The sequence below is a fragment of the Podarcis bocagei genome (assembly GCF_964188305.1).
Source record: "Podarcis bocagei genome assembly, chromosome: 4".
NCBI lineage: Eukaryota > Metazoa > Chordata > Lepidosauria > Squamata > Lacertidae > Podarcis > Podarcis bocagei.
The window spans coordinates 83,860,400-83,884,479 of NC_138128.1; the positions used below are offsets into that span (position 1 = coordinate 83,860,400).

Consider the following 24,080-nt stretch of genomic DNA (forward strand, 5'->3'; position numbering starts at 1 on the left):
GTTGCTCTTTGCAACAGCGACAAGCGGCACTTCGCCGAGTGTTGGAAGCGTTCCACATAACGGCCGTTTATCCACGCAACGGGCCTTGCAAGGCAGGCCAGTATTGTTACGCCCATACGGAGATGCGTGACTGACGCTCAGAAAATACGGTGGCTTGTCAGAGGCCATCTGGTAAGTTAAATGGCTGAGATAGGATTTATAATTAAGGCAACAACTGAATCGCAGCTCATACGTACTCTGGCAGCGTCCGCAACATGTGGCTTGCCCCAAAGCATCCTGGGAAGTGTTGCTTACACCCTCACAGAACTACGATTCCAAGCACCCTTAACAAAGTACAATTCCCAACAGGTGTGCCAACTTGAATAAAATATGGTAGGGACGCACATGTAAGCCCCACCCACATGGTCAATCATGTGATGCAGCATGCACACACTATTTGAACGGCAATGTCAATCAACTGGGGGGGGGCAGTTCCCTCAAATATTTTATTGCAGGGGCCAAATGGACCTTGGCCACTAAGAGTTGGCTCCTGTGATTCCCAGGAATATTGGGGGGAAGCCATGTGGATGTCACCTCTAACTTGGCCACCATCCATGCTATACCATCTCTTCAAATAAGCAACTTCTTTAGTTGGGGAATAAACTACCCATTTTTCCTCTCTGCTTTGTCTTTCTCCAACACATTTCCAATCCTGTGACGATTGGCTTTGGGCGTTCTGCAGGGGTCTGTCTAATTCAGTATCTGCACAAAACCACTGGCTAAGATTGCCCAGCTCTGAATCTCCTTTTGATCTGATTGTAGGGAAGCTGTGGGAATTCTGAATCAGCATCTGAAAGCAATGAAAGGATTGGATATGGCCTAACAAACTGGAGTTTATGCCAGACAAAATGGAATGATGGATGACAGGAGGCAGGTATGACCTAGGAAGCTGTTTTTTGCCTGTTTTGGGTGGGGCTGTACTCTTCCTAAAGAAGCAGGTATGTAGCCTGGGGATATTTATGGATCCTGTCTTCTGCCTGGATAAGCAGGTGATACCTAGGCCAATATGTGGTCTTTCTTGGAGGAAGCTGATCTTGCTATTGTTGCATAGGCCAGGCATAGGCAAACTCATCCCTCCAGATGTTTTTGTCCTACAACTCCTATGATCCCTAGCTAGCAGGACCAGTGGTTGGGAATGATGGGAATTGTAGTCCAAAGCATCTGGAGGGCCAAGTTTGCCTAAGCCTGACATAGGCCCATGCCATGGTTGTAGCCAGGGGAGTGCAGGTGAGGCAGATGCCCCCCATCAAGTAAATAAATATACTTAACTAACTGATCAATTGAGTCGCAGATAGCTCGGTACCCCCCCAAAAAAAAACACTCCTGCCCTCCCAACATAAATCCTGGCTACGCACATGGCCTATGCCAGAGTACTATGATACATTTTACATGGGGCTGCCTGTTATAGTGTGGTTTTAGGCTTTGTAATTATGTTATAAGATACTATCATTTTAAAAAATACATTGTGAGCCACTATGGGAGGGCTAATCCTTGAAAGATGGCTTATGTAGATCAACATCAATAAAACAAAGGTGTTCACAAACTTTCGTTGATGGTACAAAATGTGGTAGAAAGACCTGTGACGGGAACATGGTCATTTGACCTTCTTATACCTATATGTACTTTATTAGCTGCACTGGGTTCCATTTTATTTGGGGGTCTAATTCATGGTGCTGGTTCTTGGTTTAAATGGTTTAGGATCTGATATCAGGAGGAATGTCTCCTGTCACAGGAACTGACTGAGGGAAGATAGTGAACGGCTAACTGCATTGTCTAGACTCCAGTGGAAATATTCTTAATTACGTCTTCGGAACAAGACCATTTGTTTTCTGCATACTACCCAGAAGAAGTTTCTTTTGTCTTAGACAAAAGTTGCCATATTTGTTCTAACTGGACTTTAGTGAACTTTAGTGAACAACTGCCATTAGCTTACAGTTAAGAGTTTATGATGTTGTTCTCAGGTTACTAGGCAGGTTTCCTGTAAAAGGGAATTTAAGAGGACTGTGGCTGATTCCTCCATATTCAACCTCCTTTGCAACGTCTTTAGGGCTGCTGGAGTTAAAGTTCATTTGAAACTGAGAAAACTACTCCAACGGCTTTGAAAAACCACTCTTGATGTAACACCAGTCTAGAGTAAGACTTCTGAAACACGTTGCTTAATTTTAGTGTTTTACAGTTTATTGTTCTTTCCTTGTGACAGCCTATAATTTCTTCTTAGTTAAATTGCTAAATATACATCCTGCCTTGTATAACTTGCAACGCTAGTAGTACCCACAAACTTCTTGACTGTTAAAGGTGAAAGTTACCAGTAAGTGCTGAAATGGTGTATATATATAGAAGTAAGTCTGGAAGAACTGGTACAGCAGACGACTAGATTCCTTCTCGTATAAGTTACTCCTGAATTCAGGATCCTACTGGCCTTGAGACAAAGTGAATAACTAGGCAATTGGTTCTAGATTCAGGTAGGTAGCCGTGTTGGTCTGACGCAGCCAAAATAAATAAATAAATAATTGTCCAGTAGCACCTTAGAGACCAATTAAATTTGTTTTGGGTATAAGCTTTCGTGTGCTACTAGACATTCATTGATTGATTGGTTGGTTGATTGGTTGCAATTGGTGGCAGCAGTGCTGAGACTTTGGCACTGTGGAAGACTCCCATTTCCCCTTTTGATCCTGTTTAAAGTAATAGTGTTGGAGGCCTCAAGTAAAGGAAGAACCAAGCTCCTTAGGGCAGCTGTGGTGCATCATAGTGAATTATGTAGATTTGTGCTAGCACAGCTGAAGCTTATAGGATGGCAATGAGAATCAGCTGTTATTTCCAGCCAGAACCTAGTAGTCTGACTAGGATGAAAGCTCACATAACAATCCTTTCAGGACCCAACATCAGCTGACAATGGAGAGCAGGCAGCAAGTAGAGGGTAAGTCTAGGCATTGCAGGGAACTGGGAGAGCCCCCAGAAAAACCAACAACCCAGGTATTGTTTTGTCAGTGGTTGGAATGGAACATCATTGAACTCCTAAATGATGAAGCAGAGCTCTTAAGCGTCTGCCCTCTATCCCATCCCTCACCTGTAAGCTAGGCAGAGCCCTGGCTTGAAACTATGCACTGCAGAGATGCTGGGTGACCGCTGGCTGTGTATTTTTCCAGTCAGGAACTTTGGGGCGGGGGGGGGGGGCTTAGCAGTTAGTGAATTAGTGGAGGTACACCAGATTTTTTTGCTTTGGGAATTTAGGACCCTGGCCTTAGGGGCAGAGTGAGACATGGTACCTTTTTAAAGTTTGCTTATTGTTAATTCATTGTATTTTTATTGCTTTTATGAAAAGATTTTCATAGTTTATTGTGTCAGCATTGTGAGGATGTGTTCTTTATCTGTTTGTTTGCTTTTGTTGGCAGTAGGAGAGGTTGGAGCACCCAGAGCATGCTTAGTTGCATTTAGTTGATTGCAGTGAGGGTTTTGTGTGTGTGTGTGTGTGTTGGGTCAGATTAGCCATAGCAATTTGTATGCTGTTGGGGTGGGAGTTATGTTATTGTGTTGGGGGGCTGTATATGTAATAAAGGGGAGCCATACTAGGGTGAGGGCATCCTTGTTTGTCCCTGTGTTCATTTCAATCTGTTGGTTAGCTTTTCTAGTAGGACTGTTTCCCATGTACCAGTGATATTATTTTGTTTTATAATGTAGGATGGTAGCAATTATTTACCCTCAGGCAGGGCTGAAGGATAATGCAGTGTTTCAGGAGACACTTGCTATCACAGATCTCTACAGACCCTCTCTTCCTCACAGAAGTGGTCTGTAGTATCAAAGGATGGCAACATAACACTTGTCTTTATATCCACTTACATACCATGAAGCACATTTCTAATCATGCTACAGCAGCTGCTGCTAAATGTTTCTGTGATAGTGGGATCTGCCTCATGCTGTTACACCAAGGAAATGCAAAGTTTCCCGTGTAAGAACAATGCCACATTTTGTGATTTACACCCATGTTGTCTTCATTGAACCCCACCTTTATCTCCTATTTCCAAATGTAACCGCTTCCAGTATTGAGCCCTACCAATTAAGATCAGCTGTTTTTTTAACTAAAAAATGGAAATGATTCCATCTCTTTGAATTGTTAGTGGAACTATGAAAAAGATATGTGTTCAGAATAGAGGTGCACTAGTTCAGTCTGTTGGCATTTTTGTTTTTATGATAGAGTGGAAAGGAGATGATATATTACTAAAATAAAGGCTTTTTACATCCTAAAAGATAACAAATGGGAGAACAGTACAGTGGTACCTCAGGTTAAGAACTTAATTCATTCTGGAACTCCGTTCTTAACGTGAAACTTTTCTTAACCTGTGGTACCACTTTCGCTAATGTGGCCTCCTGCTGCCTCTGCACGGCTGCTGCACGATTTCTGTTCTCATCTTGAAGCAAAGTTCTTAACCTGAGGTACTATTTCTGGGTTAGCGGAGTCTGTAACCTGAAGCATCTGTAACCTGAGGTACCACTGTAAATGCAAAGTGGAGGTAGGAACAGATACCTGGTAGTAAACTGAAAAATAACTGAAGGAGAAGAAGATTCAACTCTAAAGAAGCAGTGCTTTTAGTAAAGAAGTGTTTCCAAGGCAGCATAGATTGCACTCTGCTTTTTGGGAGCTGTCAGAAAGTCATTAGCTTGATTTGCCAGAGGGGCCTTTTACAAAATTCCATGGTTCAGACCTTAATGGTAGAATAACTCCAGCAATGATCCCCATGTGATGCTGCTTTTATTGTTGTAAATTAGTCATGAGCAGCAAAGCCAAAATGTGCAAGTAATAATTTTGAAAATGTTCATGAAATCTGTTTCAATACACTTTACAATTCCTGAGCTGTTATGTCATAAATCCCCATCTGGAATTTGATGCTGCATGTTTAATTTTTTTAAAATACAAATATTGTTGAAGTCTAGTAAGTCGTGTATAATTATAATGAAATAGGCTGCACAAGGCTTGCATCCTTCAGGATCAGAAGCGCCCCCCCCACCTGCACAGATCAAATAAGCCAGGTGGAGGTGCTAGTTCCCTCCACCCTTTCCCTGTAGTATGAGGCTTGGCATTGTTTTGCACTCCCCATTTCCCTGTGTAGCTGGATGTCCATGGGCACTTTTTTACAAGCTCTGCTTCCTTGTGATGAAGGTGTATTGGACAGTTGTGAAGTTTTATATACAAACATGAAAGCTGAGTACAAGGGAGCAGATAAGCACTCAGACAGACGGGGCTAGTTTGTAAGTCATCTGTTGCAACATGCTTCCTCTAGAAAGCTATTCTGCTGCACTGTGCATGCTTTACTGCTGTCTAGATTGGGATGAAGATACCTGGGGGATTTCCTCCTCCACATCAACCTACCTGTGCATGCATATCGTTCTTAGTGCACTCCTATATGTGCCACTGCCATCTAAGATGAGGCAAGTGTCACTGGAGAGAAGGCCTGTTCAGTTGTGCCATCCAACTGACGGAAGATGTTTTTAGCTTTCCCATTACATAATACAGTAGTGCTACTTCCCTTAAAGGAGCCATTATTCTGAATAAAACATTTTCAGGCTGGTAGTACCTTGGGAAGAAGACATTTGTCAGCAGTGCAGCTCTGTTTTCACCACACTCTCACTAGGGAGACTTGACTGACACATTCACCTTTTTATTTGCCATACTTTCACTATTTTGTGTTCTTATGCTCCTTTGATTATTCTGCTTTCATCTTATCATTGGATTTCAATTCCACAATGTTCTGGGAATATTTGTATGGAAGGGGAGGTGTCTCCCTGCCTTGTATTCGGTAGTGCTACATCAAAGGGCTCAATTTATTTCCTCATCCTCTTTTGAAGAGACTAGTCTCACATGTAAAGGGTGGGGGGAACTTGCCTGGTTTTTTATTTATAGTTATATTGCTGATGGTTAGGTACACCAACTCAGGGATCTCTTTCTCTCTTACACATGCCCATACACAGTCAGAGTTTAGGATTTTGCTTTGCTTTCAAGCTGTAAAGTCTAGACCAGAGTTTCACAAACTTGGGTCTCTCCAGTTGTTTTTGGACTACAGTTCCCATCATTCCTGACCACTGGTCCTGCTAGCTAAGAATGATGGGGGTTGTTTCTGCATTCTGGTGCTCTAGTACTGTGTTTAAAATTTCAGATTAAAACTGCAGAGTGGAAGGAAAGGAGGACCTTTTTCTGCCACCCCACTTCCAGCTGCCTCAGCATGGAAGTTGAAGTCTCCCAGAACCAGCAGTCTGGGAGTCCTCAACACCGCCTCTGAGACCAGCTTTTTCAGCTCAGGCAGGGAGACTGCTTGACAGCGAGATGGGTGGTAAACCAGCAGAATCCCTAATCTGTCCCAATTGCCCAGTTTAATAGAACTCACTCCCAAATAAATTCTCAGGGCTGAAGCTTCAATGCCCAAACTCTCTTCTTGTTGGTTTTCAAAGAGGAAAACAATACTATCTTGGCCCATTTCAGTTGGGGTTTAGGCTCGGTTTGGGCACAGAAACTGCTTTGATTGCTCTGTATGATGACCTCTGTCGAGAGAGACACACAAGGGAAACATGTCCCTGCTAATTCTTCTCAACCTCTCAGCGGCTTTTGATACTATTGACCATGGTATCCTTCTGGAGTGACTGTCTGAACTAAGGGTGGGTGGCACCGCTTTGCGGTGGTTCCAGTCCTACTTGGATGGTCATTCCCAAAGGGTATTGCTTGGGTAATGCTTTTCAGCCCGTGGAACCTTCAATGTGGAGTTCCACAGGGATCAATCCTAACCCCCACATTTTTTAACATCTACATGAAACCACTGGGGGTGTGGTTATCCGGAGGTTCGGAGTATGTTGTCAGTAGTATGCTGATGATATTCCGCTCTATTTCTCCTTTACATCTTCAGGTGAGGCAGTGAAAGTGCTGGACCAGTGTCTTGCCTCGGTAATGGACTGGATGAGACCCAACAAACTGAATCTCAATCCAGATAGGACTTGAGGCACTGTTAGTGGGTGGTTCCCTAGAGCGGATGGGTGGGAGGTCGCCTGATATTGATGGGGTTACACTTCCTCTGAAGGAGCAGGTTCATAGCTTGGGGGTACTCCTGGATCCTTTGGTGTCGCTTGAGGCTCAGGTGGCCTCAAGTGGCCCAGAGTGCCTTCCATCAGCTTCGGCTTGTGGCCCAAGCTATGCCCCTAGTAGTTCGGGATAGCCTAACTACTGTTGTCTATGCTCTGGTAACCTCATGGTTAGATGACTGCAATGTGTTATATGTAGGGCTGCCTCTGAAGACTGTTCAGAAAATTCAGCTAGTATAGAATTCAGCAGCCAGATTGCTCACCGGTTTGAGCATATTACACAGATCCTGGGTCCAACTGTACTGGCTACCAATTAGTTTCTGGGCCCAATTCAAAGTGCTGGTTTTTACCTATAAAGCTTTAAACGGCTCAGGACCACAATGCTTCAAGGATCGCCTCTTTCCCTATGAACCTACCCAGACCCCTGAGATCAACTTCTGAGGGGCTTCTTCATGTGGCTACTCCTCTAGAGGTCCGGAGGGTGGCAACACAAGAACAGGACTTCTCTGCAGTGGCTCATCTGTGGAATGCTCTCCACAGGGAAGTTCGCCTGGCGCCTTCATAATACACCTTGAAGAGCCAAGGGAAAACATTCATTTTTAACCAGGCCTTTGGTTGATTTGACTGACATCCTATGCCCTTTTAAAATGTGTGTGTGGGGGGGGTTATTGGGTTGTTTTTATTTTTATTATATTTTTTGTGGTTTTATATTTTGATTTTGTTCTGTGAACCACCCTGAAACCTCTGGGTATAGGGCAGTATATAAATTCAATAAATAATAATAATAGAGTATAAAATTACAAAAAATAGCATAGGGCAGGTCCATGGATTTTTTTTTATGTTAAAAAGCAGTCATACTTGTGAAGCACTGATGTAGGTAATTGCTGACTTACCCCATTTTAAGTGCTTTTCTTCCACATGCCTAACTACTGAAAGCGTGGGCCTATTTCTTTAGCCTGCAGTCTCTCTTTTTCTGCTGCTTCCCCCTTTTACCTCCACAGCATGGCTGTTTTTCTGGACCACACCCTTTCCACCTTTCAGCCAATCCCACAATCCCACTTCTATTGCCTTCTCTAGTTGTTTTTTAGTTTTTTTTTTAGGTTCATATATACTTTGGTCCTTCCCATATGTCACCTGGCCAGGTGACAGCCGTGACAGAGTAGCATAAATGCGAATTAGGCATTAGCTCTGGTTTCCAGAACTGACCATCCTAATTTCTGGATTACAGCCCATGTATGCAATATGACATCTTTTAATTTAACTGGCTCATTTGAAAAAGTTTAAGAAAAGAGGAGTCTGCAGAAATATTCTCAGCTCAGAAAGAATCCTTAGCTGCTTTACTTGAATGGTTAATACATTCCCTGTTCTGAATCCACATCTATGTCCCCTTCTTCCATTCCTACAGTTAAATCTATTTTTGGCCCTAGATGTTAACAAAAACAACTAATATGCATGGCTATGAAACAGAATATGTGGAGTTGCCTGATTTTAAAATGAACATGCAGAAAGAGTGCCATTATTATAAACATATTTTTGAGTGTCAGGCGGAAGTAACTAAAATAACACCATCAGTGTTTAAGCATTTCTTCAGCTATTGTGCCAGGAAATGCAAGGTTCCACAATAGTGATTTGTGCGCTTGAAAGAACTGCCGGGTTTGTGACAAAATGAGGTCACTAAGTCATGCTTTAGCGAAGCACATATGAAAACTTAGCAAATCTGCAACAACACCCACAATTAGATTATGAGCTCATCATTGTATACAATCTTGGTCAAGGTACTCCAACAGAGCTGAAATTTGCTTCAGACGGAGTGCAAAGGACCTTGGTTATTGGGGTGGGGTGTCTGAGAAAAGAGCATTTTCTGTAGTATTTTGCTTATAAATGCTGTTTGCTACTTTTGGCCATTGCTGAAGCTAGCCAAAGTTGCTGCACATTCTTTCTTCTTCTACATGAATCCAGTTGCTGTGATTCATTTGAGCTGTATGGAGGGAGCAAGGGTAGCTCTGCTTGTAATATGGAATATATACCTACCCTCATGGAGTTTGTCTTTGTTGGTTCTTCTGCAAAGAATTCATAGAATTGTAGAGTTGGAAGAAAGCTCAAGGGTCATCTTGTCCAACACCCTTCTATGCAGGAATCTCAGCAAAAGCATCCATGACAGCCATCCATCCAACCTCTGCTTAAAAACCTCCAAGGAAAGACAGTCCAACCTCCTGAGACCATTCCACTGTTGAACAGCTGTCACAAAGTTCTTCCTGATGTTTAGCCAGAATCTCCTTTCTTGTAACTTGAAGCCATTTGTTTGAGTCCTACTCTCCAGAGGAGGAGAAAACAAGCTTGCTCCACTCTTCCATGTGACAGCCCTTTAGTTATTTGAAGATGGCTATCAGATCTTCTCCCATTCCTCTTTTCCAGGCTAAACATACCCATCTCCTTCAATGGGGGAGGATGGTGTCCCATCACCAGTAATGAAGAAAAATTTAATTGCCATGCTAATTTGCTTCTGTACATGGAGTGGAGGGGGGTGCATCTTTGTCTCGGGCAGCAAAATGTATTGGGGTGGTTAGTGGCTGCATAAGGACCAAAAAATGAATAGCAAATGATATGGAATACCTTCTGTCCTCTAAAAGATTAACTACTGACTATAAGATGTATCAGATTCAGTGCTTTGCTTACTTCAAGAGTATAGGACAGCCATTCATACCATAAAATACTGGAATAGAAAAACGGGGTATTATCCACATGCTGTAATTGTTGCAAAATGAGGATCAAGTATTCCGTTTGGAAGCTGCTATACCTGGGAATACTCAACTCATGGGAAATCAGATAGTTGTGACTATTCCCAGGGAATATACTGTATTTACTCAAATCTAATGTGCACCTTAATTTTCACAACGTAATTTGGCCAAAAAAAGGTGAGCATTCTACCCACCCTGGAAGAATGGCAGATGAAAGTGATGGACTATATGACATTGGCTGAGATGACTGGCAGAATCCGTGATCAGGGAAAGGAGACGGCGGAAGAAGAATGGAATAAATTTAAAATTTATCTTAAGGACTATTATAAACTTGATGAATGTTAGAATGTCGAGGTTTTGAGAAAGAAAGGGTTACAGCGATACAAGACTAGACTGAAGGAAAGATTAAAAGGACAGAGACTTGACAGAAATATTTAGAAGTTGCTACAAAATTTTGCACATTGGGATGCAGAAAGGGGAGGTATGGGGGAGTCTGAGAAACAAGGTTCATGAAAAAAGGTTATGAAACTATACGTGTTGGTATGTCTTTTTATATGTTTGTATTGTTTTAAATTTTTTTGTAAAATCAATAAAAAATATTATAAAAAAAATAAAAAAGGTGAGCATTAAAAGGAAAAGTTAAAGGACCCCTGACAGTTAAGTCCAGTCACGAACGACTCTGGGGTTGCGGTGCTCATCTCGCTTTACTGGCCGAGGGTGCCAATGTTTGTCCGCAGACAGTTTTTCCGGGTCATGTGGCCAGCATGACTAAGCCACTTCTGGCAAAACCAGAGCAGTGCACTGAAATGCCGTTTACCTTCCCACCGGAGCGGTACCTATTTATCTATTTGCACTTTGACGTGCTTTCAAACTGCTAGGTTGGCAGGAGCTGGGACCGAGCAACAGGAGCGCACCCTGTTGCAGGGATTTGAACCGCCGACCTTCCAATCAGCAAGCCCAAGAGGCTCAGTGGTTTAGACCACAGCACCACCCATGTATATGATTTCTCCTTAATTCTAGTAAAAAAGGCAGATACAGATGGTACAGTTCAGATCCAGCTCTTTGGTATTTAAGAACAGGATGCAGCAAAAGCAGAGTAGGAGGAAAGCAAAGGTGATCTGTATTTAGCAGGAGGAAGTGCTCTCTTTGTTGGTCAGAAGTGTGGTCAAGCTTAGATCCAAAAGGTTTTTTATAAAGCTCATATATTGGTTTGCTGTCTGTCCTTCCTTCCTTTGACTTGGGTTAGGTGTTGACACACCAGGAATACCCACTGTGGGTTTGAGTCCTTACAAATAATTCCTCTCAACAACAATGAAGTAGCAAGCCTATGACATTTACATTTTTATTATTTGAGATGATTGCTTGTTACAGTATAATCAGGGCTGTTTCACATCTCTGTAGGCAGTTATCTTTTATTGTAAACACAGTGTCTAGCGTAGTAGTTAGCTTACAGAACAATAACTTTAACCTGTCCCTTGGTCTGAGAACAGGCTTACTTTCAAACAATGTTATCCTGTTGAGGTGTTCAGACCTCTTGCATTAAAAGAGTGGTTACAGTTTTTGGCAATCTGACTCATTGATTTCTGGAATATGGGACATGTAAAAGAGACACACAGAACTACATAGCTGAAACCCAAGAGACAGAAGCAATACTTTGGTATAATTTTTTGATTATGCAAGAGTATCCAAAAAAGGATAAACACATTGAGTTAACATTCCAGCATTCCCCTTCCTTAACATTGTAACTTCATAACAAAATACAGTAACATAATGCTGTGTGTATCAAACATTTTATCTAACCTCTGCAGGAGTCAGATTATCTTCCAGAACACCACACTAAAGTTAAAACATCACATCAATTATTAGCTTTACTCTCAAAAAAACAAAACCCAAACCCTTAAACATATTAGCCATATGGACAGAAAAAAGAAAAAAGAAAGAAAAAAAGAGTAAAGACTACATTGAATAAAAAGTTTTGTCTGCACATGATTCACAAGAAAATAAGTGTGAAAATTAAAAGTTCTCCAGGGGTTAATGCAAGAGGAGGTCCCTGTTACCTGTTGTTAAAAACAAGGAACTGGCCTTGGGAAGGTGTGCTTTCTTTTGCAGGCTGTTTCTCCTTCACCACAACCAGTTTGTCACCACCAACGTTAACTGTGGCTAACCAGGATTCCCATTTTTACCATGGTCTGGAAGAAGTTTGAAGAGGGATTCGAATCCTGGGATATGGGGAACCCTGTTTAACATTAACCATGGTGAACATTGGTGATCCAAACCATGTAAATGCAATTAAGGGGGAGGGAGGCTGCACACAATTCTAAGCCTGACTCCCAGTGTATCAACCATTCTTAACGGGGAACCAGTGCTGTGTCTGCATTGTCCCATATGGTTGTGCAATTGGGTTGCAGAAATTAAGAGAGTTTTGAGCCAAAAGGACAAAAACCCTCTGGGCATGACTGCTAACCAGGTTCCTTGGCTTCAGCTCATTTCAAAACATCCTGAGCAGATTTTGAGACATCAGTAAAATGGACGTAAAGAAAAAAGTTGTGTCAGGTGGGCACTCTGTAGGTCAAGTCTATTAAAGTATATCTGATATCAAAAACTTTCCATTGTGCTAAAGTTAAGAATAGTTTAACCCTGATTTTTCAACAAAAACCTCTTTTCCCATTAAGATGGAACAATATATTTCTATAGGGTTCCAAGACTTGAAAAGTTGAATCTCAGCACTGACTAGAATCGTTCAATGTCTTGGTCCCAAAACCCCATTAACTCAGGATTTGTTACTGCCAACAACATGGTAATACGTAACGCTACAGCAAACTCAGGAATTTTTTTAAAGAGAAAATTGTTCCCATCATGTAATTTGTGCTTCATGCTTGGATCAGTTTGCTTTTTCTTAGCAATGACCATAGAGATAGCAGTTTATATAGTGAAACAACAGTGGTCCTCCCCTGCCCCCACCCTCTTCATATCCATTCCAGAACTGGGTCTTTGCCCTGAACATTGTTAAGTAGGAAGGTCCTACTGCGTAAAAACACAGCTACCAAAATGGACTGCTTGGAGAATGGCAAAAACCAACGGAGGAATTGAAACTATCATGTGACCCAGTTTGATACAACTTTAAAAGGGGGCAGGGAGTCAATTATAGTATTCATCACACGAGAGAGAAGACACTTTAGGTACTACCCAAAAGTAAGAGGAACATTTCCCATTCTAGATGTTCCTGTAGCTTCAACCAGTTGTTACTATGCAAAGAATGAGCCAAAGGGAAGGCCGTTCTTTGGACATTTGCTCCCCTCCTGAGTCCATTACCTTTTTTTTTTTTTTACCAAGAAACTGTTAACTATCAAACTTGTCCATAAATTTTGCCGCTGAGGGTGAAACCATCCAGTTAGCATATACACTATCATTTGCATATCTTGAAAACACAGACTTAGGGCCATCGCATCTTGTGAGTGGAACGGGGCTCTCCTCAGGCCAGTTCGGGTATGACATGCCTAAAAATGAAAACAGATAATTTTTTCTGCACTGAAGAACCAAAACTTCATGTGCAGACAGTAAGGCCCTTGGCAAAACTCCCTTAAACAATTGCAAGCCAAATTACAAAATATCCCCACCACCACAAAAAGAAGAAAAGAAAAGAAAACACAAGAAAACCAAACAGATAACTGTGTTTGAAAGGCACTGAAGCACAGGTTGCAGTGAAGGCCAAAACAATGAAAAATAAAGTGCTCTCCTGATATATATCCCCAGTACAAGCTCCTGATAGGTCTTTGGATCTCACAATGTTGTATCTTCATGGGAATACAGCAGATTGGTTATTGCAATGGAGTATTCCTGTGGTAAATAAAGTGCTCAAAGCAGTAGTAAGCCTACATAGTCTTTCATTCTGACAAGTTTAAATACTTAGCATGCATGTTTCACTCCTAAAAACATTCATCCCATTGAAGTCAATAGGATGTATGTACATAAGCATATATATTTTTAATGGGCCCTGGAACAGCTTCCACAGGGCCAGTGAATGTCTCATGAATGTCAGATTTGATTCTCGCTCTTCTTCCTGAATCACCTAATTGTTTCTGTTTAGTTTGGGGGGTGGGGCAGGACTACTCCTTGCAAGGATGCCTTGAAGTCTAAGACACAAATAAATCTCCAAGTATTTCTTTTGGAACCTGAATATAACAACTATGGTCTACTCTAGACTATTCAAGGGGCATTCAAATAAATCATTGACTTCGTAAAGATTAGCCTGGTACATAAGCCATCTTAAAAACATGCCCATTAATTTAAGAGTCTAACTATGAATTGAAGAATGGGGGCTCCAATATTAGGCTCCAAATCAGTACCTCAATGCTGACAAATAAAAATATGGGCAAAGGGGGAAAGCCACATGGCTTGAATTATAGCAATTTGAAAGCATTAAATGGCATGTAGAGCATTTAATTACAAGACCAAAAAATGTAGGAGTTTTGGCAAGAACCATCTTTACTGTCCATCTCACCACCACAATATTAAAGCACATTCCTTTTAAGACACTTACGACAACATTCAAAACATGGCTTAGATGTTGACATTTTCATGAGAAACCAAAAGCATGTGAAAACAGAAGAGGTTGCTTTCATGTGGTCCTCACCAATTCAGCTTCCAATGAAATACACAGCTGTACTTGCTCTATTCTGACTTCTCTGCATTGTAAGCTGACTCTTTTAGACTTCTCTTCTCTGCCCCCACCCTAAATTCCACTACTTAGTAAGCAGCCATGGCTGACTGGGAACTTAAAATATACAGGCAACAGTTGAAATTCAGGAATCCATCAGAATAAAAACAAGAACTATTATGCAATGGACTCTTAACAGTGAAATGTGAGGGGAAGGGGGGAATAAAAATCTTCAAGTAGTAAAAAAAAAGTTACCTAAAATTAGAGATGCCATATTAAATGATGCACTTGAAGTGCTCTCAATTCCATGGATACCGAAAAGTATAGTTTTAATTGAATATTTGCTAGCATTTTTTTAAACTTCCCCTGAGAGTACTTCCCTGATCTAGGAATTAGTTTTTTTCTTTATTATACAATATATATTTAGTAAAGTTGCACGTTTTCACATCCTTTTTCTTTAAAAAAAAATTAAAAAATTAAACACAGCTGCAGAACCGGCTAAAGTAAGAACCTAATGCAGAGTTTTGACAGTGACAAATGAAAGGAAAAGAAAGACTTGCCAAGCAAATTTTGACTGATTTCATTCAGACAAATAACGCTCTAAAGGATATTACAGAGAGTGTGAGGACAGTGCAGAAGAAAATCACTTTGGGTGTGTGTGTTGCTAGAATCTAGTAAATGCATGTGAAATTCTACCATAGAGTTTGTTTTCAATCCATGTGGAAGGGAGGGTTCGAGGGAGGGGAGCATTATTACAATCCACGAGGGGTGTCTCCTCTTCTGAGAGTCCATCATCATATAGCAAGGAGTCGGATGGGGTGGAAGCTGCAAGGTCTAAGTAGTCCTAAACAGATTTAAGAAAAGAGAGAGGAGGGATTAGGGTTGGTTGAGAGTGCAGCTCTTTGGCTATCATTTCTATCCACATTTCTCACCATTTAAACTGAGCACTAAAGGATCAGTATGGATGAGATCATCACCAACCTGCTTTCTGCAAGAATGGTATCCTTGGCAACACATTTGTTTGGAGTAACACTAGACATGCTTCTTTAGACATATGCTCAATTACGGCTCCCCATGAGCGATGTCCTTTGCCAGCAAGTTAACATAGTGAGTCTGGCAGGCAGACTTGGAAAATGTTGTGCCTCTTCCAGGATAGCAGAAGCGTTCCGAGTATGATTATCAGCATGGCACAGAAGCTCCTCTGAGCAATCGGGAACCATTTCAGAAGCAATGGATTTATTTGATGAATCTGGTACGTTGGGAAAGGGTTACTGCTGGAATCAGGAAGATTCCAGCCCCCTAGAAAGGGTAATGCCCCCCTTTTCTGTGAAATTTCAGAAACAGCCACAGCTGGACATAAGATGCTAGGTGAGGTGGTGTAGTGATACAGTAAAGTTCTAATAGTACTTATTTAGAATAGGACCACAAAAGAAGATTGTTGCCTTCATTACATGCTTATAAGCTTCCAGGAGGAATCCGGTTAGCCACTGTTGAAATCAGACTTTTGGTCTGCTCCATCAGATGGCTTTATGAGACAAGGTCTACCTGACTACCATATTTGGGAAGAAGAATACTTTATCATCATCATCATATTTATAAAATTTGTATACTACCTTTCATCTGAGGATCACAGGGTGGTATACAATATAAAATCACAAATATATAACATTCTAACAAACAAAAACAATACCCCCACCCCAGTTTCAAAGCTATAGTTTGTTGAATCAGCCAAAGGCCTGGGAGAAGAGGAATGTTTTTTCCTGGCACCTAACAATACGTAACAAAGGAGCCAGGCAAGCATCCCTGGGGAGAGCATTCTACACATGGGGAACCCCCGCAGAAAAGACCCATTCTCATGTTGCCACCCTCTGGACCTCTTGTGGAGGCAGGCAAAGAAGGGCCTCTGGTGATAACTGCAGGGTCTGGGTCAGTTCATGCGGGGAGAGGTGGCCTTTGAGGTCCTGAGCAGTTTAAGGCTTTATAGGTGAAATCAACACTTTGCATTGGCAGCCAGTGAGAAGTGGTTTTACCAGTGCCCCCTTCAAGCGGGCAGGGACCACTCCCTCTTGCAAGAAGGCATTAATCATCTCCCTGGCCCAGTCAGCTGTCCCCTCCCTGCTAGCAAGGGCCAAGGGTCCACAGCACAAGTGGTTTTCCTGACTGATCCAAGCACCTTGTCCACCTTTTCCCTTTCACTGAAAAAATCACAAACATTACTTGTGAGTTGATTACTCTGGAATGGACTTCCTTGCATTGTGAATCTTTGCTTTTTGAATCATCTGGATTTCTTAAAATCCCATTATTCCTTATGAATATCTGGACTGTGCACTGTTAGGTCCAACTCCCTACTCATGGCATAGTATTGCCCTTCCTGGAAAACTGCGTCTTGGAGTAGTGTGTGTGTATTTATAACTATAAACTCTTCTGAGAGGCAGTTAATGAACACATTAACTACACTTACCAAGTATGCAAATAGCTATTTGTTGCTGCAGAGCGTGATGAACCAGATGTCCTGATAGTTAAGGTTTGGTCAGCCTGACATTCTAGTTTCTTTATCTTAAAAAGCTTGAAAATCCAGTTTGGGAAATCAGCAGGGTCTATTTTATGGGTACCTCTGTCCATCATACACAGCAACTTGCCGGACCTTTTCCTCTGGCCATGTATTTTTCCATGTAAATGCTAGTACCTATTAGCACAAGCTTACCTGAGCGATTTTTCTCAAGCCCAGCATCTTACCATCATGCAGAATTTTGATTAGTTTACTCGTCAAGGAGTGGGGAGATACTTACACTTTGCCAGTCCTGTAGAGTTTGGATTTGGGGAGGGGAAGGTTCATTTAGCAAATACTTGGATAAAGCACCTATGGACTAGATGAAGCTACTCCAGGCAGGCAAGAGAGGTGTGTCCTCCCAAACCTGTTTTTCGATGCCATTTTGAATAAATTGCCATTTTGGAACTGACTTTAAAAGGACTCCTAGAAATCAAGTAACCGAGCCTGGCTGTGCTTGGCCTTTTATACTAACCTTTTAAGAAGAAAGTTTGTGTTTTATCCAGACTTTTGTTTAAAAAATGTTTTTCACAGAACAGTATTTTTGATTAATTTGGTGAGCCACTTTGGGGGTTCCAGTAAAAAAAACAAAACAAAATACAAACCTTAACAAAACCTACTTTTTCTCTGCTGCACTAATCGACCTCTGGATTTTGACATTTTGCATCGATCTACACTTAAATGATCTGTTGTTCTCTACTTAATGAGAAATAGGTATTTGGGTTTTACATGAATGAATGACAGCCCAATTCCCTCAGCTAAGTGAAGCTAGGGCTGCAGCATGATACATCCCCAAATGCCTGGAGCCTTAAAGGAAAACTTTTGGGCAGTGATCAGCAATAACTAACATATATTTCATAAAAGTATATATCTAATCTGAGGGGGCAGTCAATGGGGTTGGTATAATTCAGCACAGGTTTCTCACATGCAAATGCAGTTTTCCACGTCTCCCCTTCAACTAGAAGGAAATGAGGTTGGGCAGGAATGTGCTCCTCTTCTTCCTTGGTCAAATTCCAAGCTTCTAATGGGGCTTCTGTGGCTTGAAAAACTCTTCTCCAGCAGCTGCTGCTCACAGTTAGCTCTGTTTGTCAAGGAGTACCAATGAGCCAAAGCCCACCCACATCAGCTCTTCTGATTGGGGGGCGAGGGCAGAGATCACAGGGCCTTGTAAAGAACTGGAGCTGGCTGTGAGCAGCAGCTGCCAGAAGAAACAGTTTTAAAGGCACCAAAGCTTTCAGAGGAACTGGGGGAAGGGTACCTTAACGCAGCCCATAAACTTCCAACACTTTGGTCAGATGAGGGTACATCACTTAGAAAACAAGTGACTTGAAACCTGAATGCAGGTATAAGACAGTTTCTTCTTTACAGGAGTTTGATCTTCAGCTACTCATTTATTTAGTTATTTAGCTTTTACAACTAGACAAAGAAAACTGTTGTAGAATTTTCCTTCCATGACAATTTCTGAAACAGACTCAAGTCGCTTATGAGCAAATAACCTGGGCTTGCCCCATAAATGGCCATTTAAGAGGGGGGCACAGGTAATCTTGTCTCTGGTGAATGCAGCTTGTGTTCTCAAAACACCTGTTCGTTGCAATCATATGTTGCTGCAAACAGGTAAGTGAGTGGTGTCTAGGGTCAAAAGGAACATAAAAGTTTAATACCAAGTGAATATAAGTGCCTTTTTGCACATTAAGGTTTGTTGGTGTATATAAAAAATGTAATCAGCCACCAGAAAAAGCTTTTTGTGATATGCAATTGCATCGCTTCCTCTGAACCATCAACCTCCTCTCATTAGGTAGGGCTTCCCAATTTCAAATATCCCCCGTTTGGACTCTTATTTGATCTCATTCTTTTCAAAGATGAATCATTCTTTGAAAGATGAATTCTTTTCAAAGGTGAAAAATGGACAATGTCTTACCAATTACTGGTATGTAAATCCTTGCACTGGAAAATCTTTCCACCTTTCCTTCATGCACAGTGATAAAGCCTGAAAGGCACTTACCCTACTCTTTACCATCATTTTCTCTAATTCTTTGCTAATCTCAGCAAATGTCGGCCTCTTATCTGGTTCTTGTTTCCAGCAGCGAAGCATCAGATTGTACCTTCAGGAAGACACATATTGATTAATACAAATACTTTGTGGAGATGCTTCACATGCACAAATGGACCCAAACATTTAGCAGTGGCAACAGCGCCAGAGTAATCAAAGTGTCTACACCAAGGAGGGGAAACCTCCACCCCATGGGCTGAATGTAACCTGTGGGGTCTCCCCTCCTTATCTGACCTCAATCCAGGAGTTAGGTTGGGTTTTTTAAATGTTACCACTGGTAACAATGGAAGTGTTTTTAAAAAGTTTAACTGCCCTGCAGGGGGACGGTATCTTCATGGAGACCGCAACAATGGAGAGAAATATTAACTCTTCACTCCCTACTGACTGTGCTCACCATTAAGATCATACCCCCGCTAAGCAATTAAGCTTGAAAAACCCTCTAATACCTAATTGCTGTATGTGTGTAGACATGTGAGAATTTCAGGTGAGTTTCCACTACTGTGACATTGCCCACCCCTCAGAAGGTTAGCCACACAAGGGAATGTGACTCTCTGGCTCAAAAAAAAATAAAATGGTTTCTTATCCTCCTCCTCTACACAAAACCCTTGGCTAACTTGTATAAACAAGCTGCTTCTACTCAGATCACGTAGTGATCAACAAGGAAGTGGCAAGCAGGCAGAGACAGGGTGCTATTGGGACATCTAATTTATACAGACTGCAGAATTCAATTTTATCATTGTGTGATTTTCATTGTTTTTTGTTTTAAAAAAGTGAAGAATCCATGCAAAGCTGCCTACTGCCTTTCCCCAGGACTGAGGGAGAAGCAGGAGCCTGCACAGAGAGTTGGCTGTTTGGAACAGCCAGGAAGATAAGATACCGTAACAAGCAACCCATTTATGGTTAAATTGCTTTTGGATCCAATGTTTTTGGTGGTGGCTAAAAAAAAAATCCTTTGTAAGATGCCTTTCAGCCTGCAAGTTAAAGCAGGTTTGTCTGAGCCGAAAACTAAGCCACTGTGTAAGCGAATGAAGAAACAAACTTACTCGCAGCCCTAAAAGCACTCATTGGTGTCCTTCAAATGCTCTATAGTGGCATGGGTGCTGCCTTTTCCGCAAGCAGCTCCTATGTGGCTGGTGTACCATTTGAACGACTCAGCCATCTCTTAACCATAGAATTACACCCTTGTATATAATTGGCTCCCCAAGGAAAAACGATGGTTGCATATGAATAGCCTATCCTGCCATGGGTGTGTTGATCTGAGGCAAGAATTTTTGGGTATGCTCAACTTCTGTTTTGAATTGTCTGATGGGTACATTATCCTGCCTCCCCCAAATGCATCAGTGAATACATTTTTCACCTAGCTCCAGCTCATATCTTTGGTCTATTTACATGTCAGTTTTATGTTCACTGCTTCACAATTCATTATGATGGCAAGGTGTGACACCTCCTCTTTGTTTTTCTAAACTCACTCAAGCTACATCTTCAAGACCTTCTGTCTGGAAAAGACCTAAATCAGAGCAGCTGATCATAATATTTTATTCGTATAATCAACTAATGGAATCTCTTTGATTAGCAATGCTGGCAGCTTGATGCTACTTACATTTCTTCACTGCAGTTTTCTGGCTTCTCCATTCTGTAGCCTGTTTTTAAGAGGTTAAATAGTCTCTCAGGCGCAATACCTGGATAAGGGTTACCTCCCAGAGTGACTATCTCCCACAGCAGAACTCCAAATGACCATCTGAGAACAAAAGAAAGGAATATTTACTGGAACCATTAAGGTAATGGGCTTACACTGAAGTTTACTCCAGCCTCCATACTGCACATCAGTTGTGCACTGGTGAAACTAAATCTATATATCTGATGAAGCTGATTGTTTTCTAGAATTCGCTTTCACACTGCAAAATCTATGGGGTTGTATACAACTAAGTTTTACTCAGAATAGATAAAAGTTAGTCATTTGCATTAATTTCATGGGTCTACTCTAAATATGACTAATGATGGATACAACCCAATGTTCTATTACAACTTCGCTGAACTGCACGCTGCAATTGTGCATTTAACTTAAAAAAGGAAAAGCTTTATTTTAGCTCTCAAATAACTAGGATCAACAATCCTAGTCACAAAACACAATCCAGAGAAAGGGAGACACGGCTATTCCCCTTAAATCAGTGGCTCCAATCCTCTATTCAAAGGGCTGCCCTGCTTATGTCTAATTAAAAGATAACCATAAGAAAGGAGAGTGGGCGCATTGAAGTTGTCCCTCAACAGTTAGCACCTGGGCAGCAAACAGATCAGGCACACAGATCACTTGGCCACAGTATTCCCCACGATGGTGAGATGTACTGTACAGTGGAACCTCAGCTGTCGAATGTAATCCGTTCCGGAAGACCGTTCGACTTCAGAAACGTTCGACAACGGAGGCTCAATGGACGGTCTGTACAATCCATTGAGAAAATAGAGAAATGCGCCTCAGAAGCATTTGCTTCCAGGTTGTCAGCGTTTGAAAGCTAAAATGTTTGACTTCCGAAGTGTTTGACAACCAAGGTTCCACTGTAGTTCTATTTAAGGTATCGGCATTATTTATAAATGTGCATCTGTACATAGAGAAAGATGTATGTATCTATTAGCACATGCAAAATTTAGGCAAACTTGTACTCTTTCTCTTTCTTCTTCTTCTTTTGTAATGTGCAAGTGACTGCCCTGTAACCAAAGTGATTAACAGTGCATTTTTCTAATGAGCTGAATGAGATTGAATGTGTTCTAAGTGGCTGGGACTTTTTCAACACTTTTAAGCTTTGCAGTCACAAGCTGTATTAAACTAACTAGGATGGGATTCCTCCTGAAATTTTTGGCAACTGAAACCTTTTTCATTCTGCTTCATAAATTTTAAGAAATTACTTCGGTAAGGAACTGGTTTGCAAAAATGGTTGCATAACTGAACTGCTTGCCTCATTTGGTCATATGATTTTTTTACATTCTTTTCTTAACCAGACCATTATTATTAGCATGGAAAGAAACTTTCTGCAACTTCCTTGATGTTTGGTTTAATTAATTAAGTCAGATAACCTTTCACAGAGTTTTTGAAGTCCATCTGTTCCCTTTATATGCCTTTTATTTGAATCTGTGCCTCTTCCACACAGTTTTATCATTCTCTCTATGATGATGCCAAACAGGGTTTACAGTAATTTGAATTTTATTTCTAAGGTTCTCCCTTGTTTGTGTAAAAACAGCTTGCCACAGAATTAGTTATAGCATTGGAGGAGTCCTTATGGGTCATGTTAGTTAGTTAGTATACTAACCTATACCTATTCCAAGCTCCTCAATTTATTTATTGCATTTTGTGTTGCTTTTCGTTGAAGATCTGCCACTCCCCATGTCCCTCACCATTTTATGCTGCTATCACCCAGGATCACCCAGTTGTCAATCATCTGACATCATAATGGCCTGCCCACCTATATTAAGTTAGCCAGGGGCGGGGGGTAGACATTGACCAAGCAGGATTGATGTGTAGCATTGATTCATTCTTGCTATCTTCTGGTTTCAGGTGCACATATAGCTGATCCAACAACATCTTTACCTTCCCGGCAACTGACTTCACATGGGACATCAGGTGTAGGACAGGTAAGTGTGGGTTTGGGGAAATGGTCTGGTGGACCAAATTGGAAGGCCTGGCGGGCCGAATCTGGCCCAAAGGCCAAAGGTTCCCCAGCCCTGTGTAACTTGTGCTTTATCATGCTTTATGTTTGCCTTAGACCTGTTCACTGCTAAATAGCACATTTCAATCAGATAACTGAGACACAAGAGTTGTATTGCCATTATCTGACCAACATTGTTTCCCACAGTTGCCAGTTCACATGGAGGTGATGCTGCCCTTCCATGCTTCTGTAGTTGAAGGTTCCACAGAAGGGTCACAAACACATTGATAAATTCAGGTGACTGATTTGCAGGGATGTTTAGCACTAAATGAATGTTGGCCACCTATAGTTCTAATTAACTGATCAGTGCACATTGCCAAAACACCGTTCCTTAGCATGAATCACGCTGAGAGACGTGGACTTGAATGAACACTTGCACAAAGTAACATCACCAGCAGAATACATGTTAAATAGCCAGATTGTATTTGTTAAGCTCCCCTCATTAGCTGGTGGAAAGTCTCTCTCTCCCCCCCCCCCCCCGGTACGGTTCAAGCTGGCTATTTCCCAGCATTCTGTGGTTACTTCTGCTGGTCACTGGAATATAAGCAAAAAGCTTGCTAAGTACAAAAGAATTCTTCATGCCCAGAACCCAGCACAGTTCTTCAAACTGCATTCCGAGAGCCACACAAGTCCCGACACCTAACATCCTGGGAATGTGACCTCATACTAAAGAAACCACAATTTCTCAGACGGAGTCTATTTCATTTCACAGATACAGAACATTACTGAGGCAAGGAGAGAGAAAACAGGAATGCCAGCAAAAGGAAAATGGACAAAAACCCTGTGATTTCTGAAGGGTAAATTCACCAGCTTGCATTCAAGAAAGCCTCTGTGCTTCATAACGGCACAAAAGAGAGAAAGTGGCGTGGCTCAGGCTTCTCCCACCAAGAGCTATGTATGTCCTCAGATCCTCCACTTTAGACAAACATTAAAGATAGAGGTTTACTGGTTGTGTATGAAATCTGATGAGCTGCAATTCTTTGCAGGGCAAAATAGCACGTTGGGGAGCTGGGGGGTCAGAGACAATCCACTACAATGGACAGTAGGTTCAAGGGTGGAACTATCATGTAATCTAAAGATTACGCTGCGGCATCAAGTGATTAAAGGTTCCCCCCTTCATCATTACAGCGTTGTGGCAAGAGTGACCTGTCCCTCTGCTAGCAACTCATTTGGTGGGGAAAGGGAAAGAAAACAGGGTGCTAGACAAAGAGAAAATGGGTGGCTATGCCCACTTTTGGCTCCATCCCTGCCTATTGTGGGCATGCAGCCTTGACAGATTGCCCTCAAGCAT

General features: G+C 41.7%; 1 protein-coding gene and 1 long non-coding RNA gene across 8 annotated transcripts in view; one reads left to right on the forward strand and one right to left on the reverse strand.

Annotated features, from left to right (window-relative positions):
• Positions 1 to 33: 33 nt before the first annotated feature.
• On the forward strand, positions 34 to 23,750 carry LOC308585592. 2 transcript variants are annotated; one of them, XR_014007504.1, is made up of 5 exons: positions 34 to 171; positions 802 to 913; positions 2,087 to 2,172; positions 22,639 to 22,715; positions 23,502 to 23,750. It is a non-coding gene; the product is annotated as an uncharacterized lncRNA (long non-coding RNA). The 2 variants fall into 2 exon arrangements; XR_014007505.1 differs by lacking the exon at positions 2,087 to 2,172.
• RET (ret proto-oncogene) overlaps positions 11,168 to 24,080 on the reverse strand; it is a 115,297-nt gene continuing 102,384 nt past the window's right edge. For all 6 annotated transcript variants that reach the window (XM_081191295.1, XM_081191297.1, XM_081191296.1 and 3 more), the window contains 4 exons: positions 20,695 to 20,832; positions 19,047 to 19,146; positions 15,193 to 15,340; positions 11,168 to 13,336 (listed from right to left, as the gene is read on the reverse strand). In XM_081191295.1, the coding sequence (XP_081047421.1) occupies positions 13,179 to 13,336; positions 15,193 to 15,340; positions 19,047 to 19,146; positions 20,695 to 20,832 (544 nt within the window). In that variant the 3' untranslated portion in view covers positions 11,168 to 13,178. The remainder of the gene's footprint in view (positions 13,337 to 15,192; positions 15,341 to 19,046; positions 19,147 to 20,694; positions 20,833 to 24,080) is intronic.